The 13070-nt window shown below is 37.7% G+C and overlaps 1 protein-coding gene across 4 annotated transcripts in view; it reads left to right on the forward strand.

Annotated features, from left to right (window-relative positions):
- Nucleotides 1-13070, forward strand: part of SORBS1 (sorbin and SH3 domain containing 1) — a 177341-nt gene that overhangs the window by 148365 nt on the left and 15906 nt on the right. For 2 of the 4 annotated variants that reach the window (XM_089656208.1, XM_089656209.1), the window contains 5 exons: nucleotides 1851-2546; nucleotides 4656-4766; nucleotides 8551-8646; nucleotides 11500-11559; nucleotides 11989-12179. In XM_089656208.1, the coding sequence (XP_089512334.1) occupies nucleotides 1851-2546; nucleotides 4656-4766; nucleotides 8551-8646; nucleotides 11500-11559; nucleotides 11989-12179 (1154 nt within the window). The remainder of the gene's footprint in view (nucleotides 1-1850; nucleotides 2547-4655; nucleotides 4767-8550; nucleotides 8647-11499; nucleotides 11560-11988; nucleotides 12180-13070) is intronic. The other 2 variants (XM_089656210.1, XM_089656211.1) reach the window with 2 other exon arrangements.

Consider the following 13070-nt stretch of genomic DNA (forward strand, 5'->3'; position numbering starts at 1 on the left):
TGAGAGCACTATTTTGGTCCCATTTTGCATTTGCATGTACATTTACTGGAGAATGGAATAGGGCTAGTGGAGTACTGCAGGTGGAGGATAAGAGCCTAGAGGAGAGCAGATGCCGAATAGCCCATGGTGGGGTCAAAAGTATGTTATGACCTTAATATGATATTGTGGTCAATAAAGGAAGATGAGCGTGTGGTATGAACACAGGGTGGAGCATGCAACACCTGGAGGGAATTAGAAAGCTATAGGATCACTACCCATTGGTGGAGGATTTATTCATGGATATTTGAGATATTAATTTGTTGATTGGACAATTTCGTTTTTTTTTATTTTTTTTTTTTTTTTATTGTGCTACATCTAAATGTTTGATATATTTGCAGAGGAGTGGTGAAAAACACTAGGTGATGTTTTAGCAACAAGCAATATCCATTTTTTGTTCACAGAAGTGTTCTAAATAGCTGTGCTGGTTGATTTTTATCACACATTTTTTTTAGTACGAACAGTGGGCTTGTATTCTTAGACCATGGGTTATATGCCGCTACCTTGAGGTGATTAAAAAACATTTTTTGGGGATGTCCTTGGTGTACCCCTCATTAAGCCCCACCCACTCAAGACTCCAGTTTTTGTTAGTTTTCTTAGGCGATGGACCTCTTTTCCTTTGACAAAATTTTCCAAACCATTCCCTTTTTTTTTTTCTTCACTGCTTCTCAAAGTTTTACAAGGTAGATCTCAAGGCCTCTGCTGATGCATGCTTTGGTAGCAAGGTGTTTCAAGCTGTCATCTGAGTGTTTTGGATCTGTTTATCCTTGTTTTTTTATGGGCCTCTTGCTGCTTTTTGCTATGTTGTTACCCACCTTTCATTATATTGCTTTAGGATGTCCCATGATATACGAATGCAAGTATTATACTTTACAATTATGATAATGGAAATTTTTACTTTCCTGTAAATTTCATATCTGGGAGTATAGTACAGGACACAGGGCTATATGACGGTGCAGTGGGGATGTTCTCAGTAAAGCTCTGGCCAGCATCCAGTCATCTGAAGTTAGCGGCGTGAAACCCATGGTCTATAAAAATAATTGCCATTTTTCTTGTAGTGTCCTATATTGTTGATGTCTGTGTCTCTGTTATCCATGAGGTAGATTTCCCCTATTTGCTGCCAAGATGCTGGGTTTTAGACAGAACAGAAAGTGAGGGAAAACCTCTCCAGTGGCGTTACAGACAGAATTGAAGACCTTACAGAGTTTATTGTTCTTCCCTGATTTGTCCAAAACTAAAAAATGTTTTGGCTGGAGTTGGTTTTAAATTGTTGGTTAATTTTTGGAACCAGCACCAAAATCTCTATCACATGTATGTTCCATCCATAGTGTTGGTGCTTCCTTTTTACATGATTGCTACTTTGACTGACCTTTGATAAATTTCTTACTGGGGTGGGAACAGTGATGGGATATAACAATTGGGGTTGGTTTGAGAGCCTGGGCTGGTATTGGATTTGAAATGGAGATGTGAGCTTTATTTGGACTTTATACAGTAATAGAAAACATGCATTTTACTACAATGCTGTTTCAGGGAGTTTGAATACATTATACAAAAAATGTATTTGGATGGATATAATAACCACTATTTACAACTGGGTATGCATAATTCTATTTATTATAAATAGTAGGTTGGTATACCCCTATCACCATTAAGAAAACAATAGCAGTTCTGTTAAAAAAAAAAAAAGAGAAGAAAACAATAGCAGAAAAAACATCTTTCAAATCATATTTTATCATTTGTTATTCATTTGTATGAGTGGCATTTCCATGACATTTCCTCATCTTCTTTATTTTTTTTATGTTTTCTCTTTGAAGTCTTCTGGTTATGCCAGGCCTCGTACCACCACTCCACCCCATGTTGCTCGCAGAGCTTTTTCTCCAGAAGTGCAGGCTATTACATCTGAATGGATTTCTCTTACAATGGGTGTCTCCCGTAGTCGTGGCTACTCTGCAACCCCTCCTCTTCCTCCCCTACCTGAGGCCACCCTGTGCTCCATAGATTATATAACCCCATCTGCAGCTGCAAGCCCTACTTTCTCCTTAACCCCTTCTGTCAGCTTGCATTATGGCAATCAGTCTGGTAGATCCACCCCAAACTCTGCCCTGTCTTCTGCACCAACATACTCCTCCCGGCCACAGTCTTCTACTAGAATCAGTTATGTCATTTCTCCATATGGTGATGAGAAGTTCATGGGTTCTCCTTCCAGTTATGGAGGCTCTCCTGTGCAGTCACAAAGACCACATGATTTCCTGATCTCAGAGCTCACTGATGTTTTGCGTAATCAGTGCAAAGTCAAGAGTGATGGCAGCTCCATAGTCAATGGTGAGAATGACTATTGGAAGCAATCTGGTCTTAAGAATATTGACAAGTCAAGTATAAACCTTTGTACAGACTCAAATTCTAAGATGCATACTGATCCCTATGAGGAGAAGCAGTTGTGTAAAGAACTCTTTAGCTTTGTCAGTAATAATCAAGATGATGGGAAGAAAGCTCAGGGCAGTCCTATTAAGGTACATATACTGCATGTGTGTGCACTCAGTTTATGTGCATCAAGACTGAAGTGTGTGGAAATTGAAACTGATGTACTGATGGGCTGTCAAGTATGACAAAAATCACATGTACTGCTTTATACTAACCACAACTTTTGTTTCCTTTCCTCTGTTTTAGGTTAATTATTTGTTTATAGCTTGAACACTGACATTTGTGCATTTTATTAACATTTTGATTTTACTAATAACATATAATAGTGTATGGCCCATTCACATACATGACTTTACAAATGTGGAAAGATATATGGCCCCTTTCAGATGGGTTCTGTCCAGTCCAATCAGCAAGAGATCCGTGAACAGATCCCTTGCTGGATCAAAGCAGAAATCCATGCAGAACGGGATGGATGTTGCTTTTGTGACATCCTTGCCCATTCAGTGTTTTTCTGTATTTACAATCCAGAGCTTTCTGGGCCCATGTTGGATCTATGGACAGTTTACATCAGACTACTTTTGGTTTGTCATGTTTAGGTCTAGAAAAGAAAACACACCTTTTCCATTTTTTCTCGATCTAGATGGGCATTTACATCTGCCTGCCCATACTTACATGGAGGTTTTTTGATGATGTCTGCCTGAAAAACTGACAGCCAGTCTTGACCACACCACTCATATAAAAGAGGCCTAAAAAAAAGAAAAGTTTATATTAACGTATTCCAATTGTAAAATTATGAGTTTCATTAATGAGCAAACACATAAATGTTAACTTTTGCACAGGGATCTCTTTGTCAGGCTTTTCCGTTCAGCATTTATCCTAGTAAAATTAATTAAATCCTTCCCCTCATTCTCCTGTATTTGGTACTATGACTGAAAATTTTTCAAACGATCAATAACTAGGGACTAATTTACCATGAAACAAACAGGAGCTGCAATCTGAAAAACTGGACTAAATTGACTTAAAATCATAAGTTTTATATATGTCAGATGGACCACAGCCATCCTCTGAACAATATGTCTGTCTCTCTCCCTAAAGCTCACATAAACATTAGATTCTTGGGTTGTCCATTGGTATCACTGACCTTTGGAGACATGCTTAGTAGGCCATTTTCAAAAAGGATAAGGCTATAGACTGGTTTGATATCTGGGTTGTTTGACTTATTCCCCTTGTGGCAAAAGTGGAGATGGGAAAAGGGGTAACATTTGTCAGTTGGACTGTTTTTAAAAGTGTGGCTGCCATCTACTGGCTGTGGCCACTTTGAGATAGTTATAGCTGATGAGTTGTATTCATCAAAAGGAATTTCACATGCAGAAACACTTAACAACATAAGCTGCTAACCTGGCAGGGAAGTTATTTTCTGTTTAAAACCTATGACTTTAAACTCCAACCTCATGCTAACAGCTAGCTCTTTGGATACTAGTCTTTCCTTGTTGTCATTTAACCTTTTTGGACAATTATACAAGTGATAATTTGATCAGATTTTTTCTGTTGGTCATTATTGTCCTCACCTTATCCAGTTTTTACAGGCAGTGCTGCACTGCTTGTGAAAATGTACCCTTGTGGAAGTATTATGAGCTCCATTGGAGCATTTTACAGTGATACATGTTGGAAGCCTGATTTTGATATCCTTGTGTACCAATTTCCAAAAAATACCAAAATGTCTACAGGTGACCATAGACATGAGAAAATTATAAAGTTGGTTTTAGTCAGAAAATGATTGCATTTAGTGTGGAGTATTTAACCTGTGAAGATACACCCTTCCTTGATGACAGACTTTAGGAAGCAGTAGATCAACTTCCTTAAATTTGCCTAGTGATAGTTATTGTAACCTCAAGTGTAGAACATGTAGGTCGTAAAGTCATTATATGAATGAGGCATTTCTCTGCAATACTTAGTTTACCCATTAAGCACACAGTGCAGGTAGACATCCAAAGGCTTAAACCTGCCAATATTGTTAAAGTAATGTATATCTCTTCATTAGGAACCTGAAATGATTCCTAGTGAACTGACGCATATAATGACAAGTTTTGCTGAGTGTGGAAGGTGCTGTTCCTTGTGCATGTTGTTTTATAACAAGAAACATTATACTAATCTTCTCTCCTGCCAACTCTACCTGACAAGCTTTCTCTCCTTTGAAGATCACAGACACAATCCCACTTTCTTCATCTGCCTATTCTTCTGCATTGTCCTCTTGTCCTGTCACAAAACAGCCACCTCCCAGAATTAGAGGCAGGGTCAGTGTGTCACAGGTAACTAGCCACTGTATGTTATGGCTAAAATCAGCTATCAGCTTGTGCTCTGCATTGTGTACAAGTCCCTGCTATCAATCTGCATGCCCTCCTTGACACTGACTGGCGCGCATCACGAATAGGCATGTACAGCCTTGCAAGAACAGCAAATAATTTATTTTGTGTTTCTAAGCACACTGAAAATCATTTGTGAGTTGGTCTTTGGCAGAAAAGTTATATCTGTATTTGTATGAGTAGAGTTGCATTACATCCTGTAGCAAGATTTGGCTCACCTTTTAGCCTGTGACCTGCACTGAGGAGCTCCAGAGGTCCATGGCAACCTAACTGATATTATTTAATTTAGTGAGATAATTGAATAATAATTTCTGATTGGTTGCTGTAGGTCTGTGCAAGTTGCTCATTAATTTTTGAACAACTAAGGACTAAATCCTTTCATAGTTAGAAAATGCTAACTTATTTCAATTCCAACAAACTCCAGTTTATGATCTCATTCACAGTTTAAGGGTTCTTTTCCTCACTAGATAAACACCAGTAACCACTTGGGCACATAGAAAACAGTTGTTTTGTGCATATCCCATGCACACAGCAATTGTTAATGTACAGGATTTTTATAAGGCCAACAGTTTGCACAACACTTTACAATATACAGAAGAATAGTACAATTACAGTGCAGTGCAAAACAAAGGGAATAGAAGGGCCTTGCTCATGGAGCGTACAGCCTAAAGGAAGGGGGAGGTGGTGCAAAAGGTGATAGCTGCATGGGGATGATCTGATGGAGGTGACTCAAGTACAGTTCGTAAGGTGGCGGTGGGGTAGCCTTTCCTAGATAAATAAGTTCTCAAGGATAGTCTAAAGGTGGACAGGGTGGGAGCTGACTGAACATACTGGGGTAGGGAGTTTCAGAGGATGGGAGAGGTTCTGGAGAAGTCCTGGTGGCTAGCATAGGATGAGGTGACTATTTGTAGCCAGGAAGTACAGTGCGGTGAGCTACAGTATTAGGCAGAAATGTAGCATTTTATAATATCACATATCACAGCAGTGCAGCACATTGTTGTTTAGAAACATGAATGTCACTTTTTAACTTCAAATAAAGTTTAAAAAATTAAAAGGTAAACCGTGTGATGCACTGAAACATGCATCACGCCACCCCCCTCACCACATCTCACTGTACCTAAAAACTGACAGTTGCGCGCATGTCAAAACATTTAGCATGCAGGTGATGTGACTGAGCCCTAAAAATATCCTTGCAAGGATTCCCAGTTCTATCAACTGCCACCGTTACAAAGCCAAATGACGGTGTCACACTACCCTGATAAATATTGTAGAATAATCAAATAATTGTTGGGTCCAGATAGCAGAGCTTTCATTACAATGTTGCAGAATGGGAAAGAGACATCAACTGTTGTGGGGTAATCTTTGTACTGAAGTCTCAAAGAGAAATTAGAAGATGGTAGGCAATTCTATCTACCATTAGCAACCCCAAACCAAAATATAAACATAGTTAAATAAACTTGGAGTTTGAAAAAAAACTGAAGAGTTTTGTAGTTTAGGATTAACAAGTTGCTTATTTCTTGCAAGTAAAAACATTGTTACAAATTATTCCATAATGTACTAACCAGGTTAAACAGGAGTTGAATTGTTTCCTTGTCATAAAACTGCTCTGATGCATTGATTATTAAATTCTTCATTTGTCTGTACATGTTAGGTGAAGACTGGGCAATGTAGATCTATCGCTAGAAGCAGCAATGCCAATGTCTGGATTACTTTATATCGCGTATTGATTTAATGACTTATTACTCAAAGTCAAAGTTAGTTAGCTTAGTTACTTAGGTGTGTATCTGACTTGTGCTCTTGTGTTACCATATTGAATAAGGAAGTATGCTTTTTTTTTTTTTGCTTTTTTTTGGCACTTGTCACAAAAGGCATGCACAGATAGCAAGTAAACTGATGAACTTAACTAAATGTGTTCCTGGTGCCTTCTCACTAAATACCCATCATATTGTTATTCACAACCAGGGGAAGACTGACCATTTGGAAACTCGGGCACTGCCCGAGGGCCTGGGGTCAGTAGGGGGCCCCATGAGATGCCCCTGGTGCCTTTTTCATAGGCTTTTTTGTTTGGGCAAAGACACAGGGGCCCCATGATCCCCTATTGCCCGGGAGCCTCATGAGTTGTCAGTCCGTCCCTGTTCACAACACTACTTTTTTTATCAATTTTGTAAATATACCTGCAATTAAACCATTTGTTTGACATTTAGGGCTCATTAACACCTTGGTGCAGAGACATCAGTTTTTTCTGCACGCATTCTGCAAGTGCACAGTGAAATCTATTCTCTATGTGCCCTGTTCACACTACAACACTATTATCACATGCAGATTTTTTTCCACGCAGGCATCTGCATCATCTATAAAATTCATTGAAAATTAATGACTCTTCAAGTGCAATCTGCACATCAGTTTCCATCAGTTTTTCTGCATGTATGGTGTGAACAAGGCCTTCGCTAGGACAAGGCTAGAACAAAAAGGCCTAGTCAACATGACATGTGCGCACAGGCTTTAGGTTATAAAGTCTCTAGTCGTTTGGCCCTATATTCTATTTTCACCTCATTTTTTTTGTATATATTTCTTATATTGTACACCTTAGAGTGAAAAGCTTTCATCTGATAAAAGGTATTAATAGATCTTTGATAGGTCATTAGTAGATCTTTAATAGATTATTGGTGAACATATCCTGTTTCTCATGCATATGTGCAAGTATCAACAGTTGTAGAGACAACCAAAAAACAATGGACCTTGCCTATTCACTATATGCCAACTTCTTTTTGGGCATGCCCATAATTTAATGAATTTATGACCCATCAAACATTGAGAACCAGAGCTACTGTATGGCTTTTCACTTTTAGATGGATTTAAGCCTAGTACACACGATCACATACAAATCGTACAAAAAATACCGCTTTTGAAGTGATCACAAGATAATCTGATTGTTAATACACTGCTTTTGTACTAAATTATTTGAAGGAAGCATGAAACTTTTTCTTGTACGATACTGGATCATACGATTTTTGTTTAATCAGTACAGTTTTCGTCTGAAATTATACTATAAATACAATACATTATATCACTTTCAAAAACTTTTTCTGTCGTGCAATAATTTTTGTAATTTTAGTAACCTCTTACTTTTGATATAAGACTAGGATGCAAAAAAAAACCAGACAATCATTCATCTGATATTCTTAGTGTGCAGTGGGCCTTTGGAATAAAGGCATAGCATACAGTATATAGTATTTGTCTCGTGTGATGTAAGAGATAACAGAACAGAGGTAACCATTCAGATGGGAGCTGATAGCAATTATATTGGTTCTTGTTTAATCAAGATCATTACTGTGCAAATAGGAGTAATTTGCTGAAACTCGCTGTGACCAGTCAAATATTAGCATTCGTCGGTTTACTGTAGTCAGAGCAAGAAAAGGTGGTTCTGATTGGTAGAGCACTAAGCCTTATTGCAAGTTATATCTTTCCTTATTAATATATTGCTGTTCTCTTTATAACAATAGTGACAAGTGCACAATAATTAGTAAAAATCCTCAGTGGGTGTTTGTGGTTTTCTTGCATGGAAGATATACTATGGGATTTGTGGAAAATAAAGGCGTACTCTCCGTGTGTTTGTACAAAAACCTAGCATGGCTTGTGGCAGTTTATCTGTGATATTGTCATCTGTTTATTGTGTAAACATTCCTCATCCCATTCTCATTTTTTTTGTTCTTTTACATCATCTCATTAGCCTTGCAGATCTGATGGTGAACAAACACTGACATCTAAAAGTCCAGTAATGCTTACAGACTCCCCGGTTAATACCCTGAAATCAAATTCTGTTGTGGTAAGCCCATATATATTACTTTTGTTTCACTATCTCTATACAGATCTCCCGAAAAATCCTTCTGCTATCCCTTTGCTATATAGCCTAATAATATTTCTTCCAATAAAGAGATACAAAATTGCATAATAGCAGAACCTGTATTTGTCTATCACTCAAATGTGAAACTTAAATGAATATAAATTTGATTACATATTTTCAATATTCTATCTAAATTGATGTGTATTTTAAGGCAAATATGCTACGCCAGGTAAATACAAAGGATTATTTATTGACACCGCCACAAGAAAACCAGGGCTGAGTAAGGCTCAGCAGCCTACAAATACATCAAAATACATTTTTTTTATATGGTGTTGTTCCATACTTGGTAGAATTGCTTTCTTGAGCCACATGGACCATATTTTTACAATTTTAGATTTTCTCTAAATATTTTCTGGAGAAAAGCTCTTATGATCTAGTGACAATGTGACAAATAGTGAAGATGGAAAACACAGGATTACATTATGCTAAGAGGCCTTCCAATAGCTTTTTTTAAATGGATGTTTGTTATGACCAAGTGTGCTATATATTCAAAGTAATAAGTATTAGGCAGTTTTAGATATGGAAGATATGGCAGTCACCAAGCCCTAGATTATCCAATGAACTTTGCATCCATTTTATTCTTATTTTTATACAATTTTCATTCCATCGTCTTATTACACAGTGTATGACCATTCTGTTCATTATATAGACATGTATATTTCTTTGTTGTTCATATGTTTACTTGAACATTATGAAATATAAAAAGCTTAGCTCTTAGTAGATGTCCACATATAATGCATTATTTATTAATTCTAATACTTGTGACTGTTGTTGTGCCTATTATTGGTTTAGTTAAGCCATTCTTCAGAAACAGGTGTATTTTGAAGCAAGTATGTGCTGCAGTATATACAGTACTTGCAGATGCACAGTAAAGCATTCCATCACTTTCATTGGCTAACTTCATTGCTCAATCCTGATTGTTTTCACTAAATTAAAGAATGCTTGTACTTTGCGTAAAATTATGCTTGATTATCATAAAAGATGATTTAAGACACATCCACATGCAAGCATGCTGTAAATATATTGGAAAAAAAAAAACAGCTGGGTATGAAATTAGTTCCATTTAGCATAAATTTGCAGACTCATTATGGATGCTATCTTCTCTGCCACTGGGAAGGTATTCACAGCATCCTCATCATCCACCACTCCTTCCAACTTGGTAACCTCTGTGGTTGAATAATAGACTAGTCTCCCTTTCTAACTTATTAACTGATTTATTAAGAGCAAGAAGTATCGGAAGTGTCTTCAGTGTTCAGCAAAGTGTAAATGAGTCCCATTGTTTACTATGAAAAGGATTCAGTTTCTAGTGATGTGCATTGTGCAGCTGAAATGCCAGTAATTGCAGTAATCAGGCAGAGGAGACCGCCTATATGATGGTCTGACAGCTGTGAGCTGAAAGGTGACCACAAGGATATTATTAAACTGATAATATTTGCTTACATCTTTTTCTGAGTGATAAACTAATAATAGCATTGGATCTCTTAATGTTTTTATCATTTACCTGTTTTGTTTTTTTTACTTAATTTTAATTGTTTTTCATTTGAAAAATAGCTTGCAGTGGAATTTCATTCAAAACCTTGTTTTAGTTTTATAGGGAGAGGAAAGGCTAGAAACTGTCAGATTTGTATTGATGTTGTGTCCAACTGGCTACTTTTCACCTTACTGTCTCAGTGAAAACAATTAATTTTATAAGGGGTTGAGGGGCACTGCCTGGAGGAATATTATTCCAGAAAGACATGTTCTGAAATCTTATGGTACCTATTCTTCACCAGATACCATGGCTTTGTAGAACTTTACTAAAAGTTTCATGTTGCCTTAAATATAACAGAATAACCCGTGCTCTAAATATTAGGATGTGTTGCTATTGTTAGCCAAGCTATTACTATATAGAGGTGCTCCTAAAAGGTGCTCTTAAAGTGAACATCCTCTTTTATTCCAGGTGTCAGAATAAAATATATAATTTACAAGATTGTCTGCAGAAAACTGAATTTTAGGAAGATATTGTCTTCCTAATCTTTTATATTTCCTTGTACATGCGCTACCAGAATAGGGCATTTCTTAGCTGATGAATGCCCAGTTTAGTTTTAAGAGAGGCACATATTTGTCCCTAGATTTCATACTAGAGCTAAAAATCTATTTTTTTGTAATATGGAGAACTTTAAAAACTTTAATCAAGACTTCAGTATGTTTGCTGGAGAGTGAAATTTTAAATACACTAAACATGCTGTAGTATATAGATTGTGAAACAACATGGGCCATTGAGTCTGTAGCATAGATCACATGTTTACAGCACACTGTATAGTGCTGCCTAGAGAACCTCGCCCTGTATGAAAGCATTCCTGGGAATTATATTCAGACGTTGGCAGCTGTGATATTAGTACAAATAGTTCAAGAAGGTGAATGTAAATATCTGGAAGCAATTCCAGGTCACATGGCTGACACCATATGCAGATCATTTATAAAGATAATAAAAAATTCTACCGAATCCTCATGACAGGTTAACAGAAATCACCAAGTATTATAAACAATCAGAGGTATGGGAGTAAGAACAGAAAGGAGCTAAGACGAATTAGTGATACTGGGCCATCATTGGATGTGGTAAAACAAGAGTCCATATTGGCTTGGACAATCATGTTCTCCTCTCAATAGCTGCTGGAATGGAATTTACTTATAGATAATGTCTGAGATTCAAATTATTGTCTGCCTTTATGTGTATCCCTGTAACCCAATAACCCTTGCTAAATGTGTCCCTTATAATGTGCTTGATGATCACAGCAGCCCCAGCATACACTGAGCACAGGACCAGAGCTCACAGAGTCTGAAAAGAGCTATGTGGTAAGAGATTGTTGATTCGCTGGATTTAGACAGATCACTGGTGCCCTGGTTTGACTTCTGTCTGTGTTAACATGTGTGTCTTTTTGTTTCTTGGTGAAAACAATGTACTCTCTCTTGCTATGCCTGCATTTTGAATCCTAACCCAATGCATGACAGAGCCAAGCTCACCAACATTTCTTTGCTAGAACAAGAGCATTGTCTAACAGCAACATGCTAACCACATCAGGCTGCTGCTCCTTGTGTATATCTGTACTAAATTTTACCTTCTTCTGTGTCTTGCCTGTCTTTTCCATGCTTACCCCTGGAATTCTCCTCCACTCCACTCCATGGATTTAATGGGATCTCCACTTCTCTTGTGTACTGGACTTTTTTGATGCACTCTGGAATGTCTTCATCTATTCCTGTCTTTTTCTTGTTGACTGTCGGCAGGAAGCGGTCTGCAATGAGATAATAAGCATTGCAGAGAAATCAGTCCGTTACTGCAGTACTATCTCTCACCCCTTTGACTATCGACACAAAGTGTCTTCCTATGACAATAAACAATGTTTAATCATTTCCCAGCAACCTCAAGCACAACAAAGAAGAGAAAGCATAGAGAGGAGTCAGACGCCACAAGACATGTAAGTGACCAATTCCTTAATTTTCTTCCTATAGAATCTTTTGCTGTTCCAGCTGTTACTAAATTACTGAATGTCTCAGCACAGAAGATTATGGTTGCTCAGTCTTGGGACATCGGTTGGGTACATCTACCTAGAAATCATAGTGATTGTGTTAGAAAATCATATGATGCTTAAAGTGGTTGTATACCCTTACATATATCCAATGAAGTGACTGGCCTCAGGTGATACATAGAGATGAAACACTTCCTTTATCTGCAGTCCTTTCTTCTCTACAGCCAGTCAAAGTCCAGAATTTATCAAGCTTATCTATGCTTTCAGAAAACAGGCCACAGAGAGCTAAAATTACACTTTGCAGAGCTCAGTGAGTGGAGCTTTGAGAGCTGCTTGGAGGGAAGGGATACCTCCCCTACACACAGTACACAGGAGCTGAGGTGGTCTATCAGAGGTTGTGTGCTGAAGCTCCCTGACCTGTCATCTTTTTTTTCTTGGTGTGAGGAAAACTTGTCAGAACTCATTCATGCTATCAGAGGAACAAAGCAGCAGACAGATATGACATGTAGTGTTCCTAATTGAGACAAGGAGTTTGCATGTCTGAGGTTTACAACCACTTTCATTTTTTTTTATTAAAGCTCAACTCCTGCCAGAACTTTTTTTTTGCACTTCTGGCTGTGCCCCATTGGTTACAAAGGCAAAAAGTGGTGGAATATGTCTGAAGATGACAAGAGTTAGCAACAAAATTACATTTATATAGTAGAGTGGGGAAGGGTTAGAAAGTCTGTCCTGGTGACACCCGTTCCCCTTTATTTCTTGTCTTGGTGTCATTAGGACAGGAAATGAGAAGAGATCTCCCAAACAGATAGACATTTGAAGTATTTAATGTTGACTGTGTCC

The sequence above is a fragment of the Staurois parvus genome, unplaced genomic scaffold (assembly GCF_062004578.1).
Source record: "Staurois parvus isolate SC_StPar_1 unplaced genomic scaffold, SC_StPar_1.0 ptg000894l, whole genome shotgun sequence".
Taxonomy (NCBI): Eukaryota; Metazoa; Chordata; class Amphibia; order Anura; family Ranidae; genus Staurois; species Staurois parvus.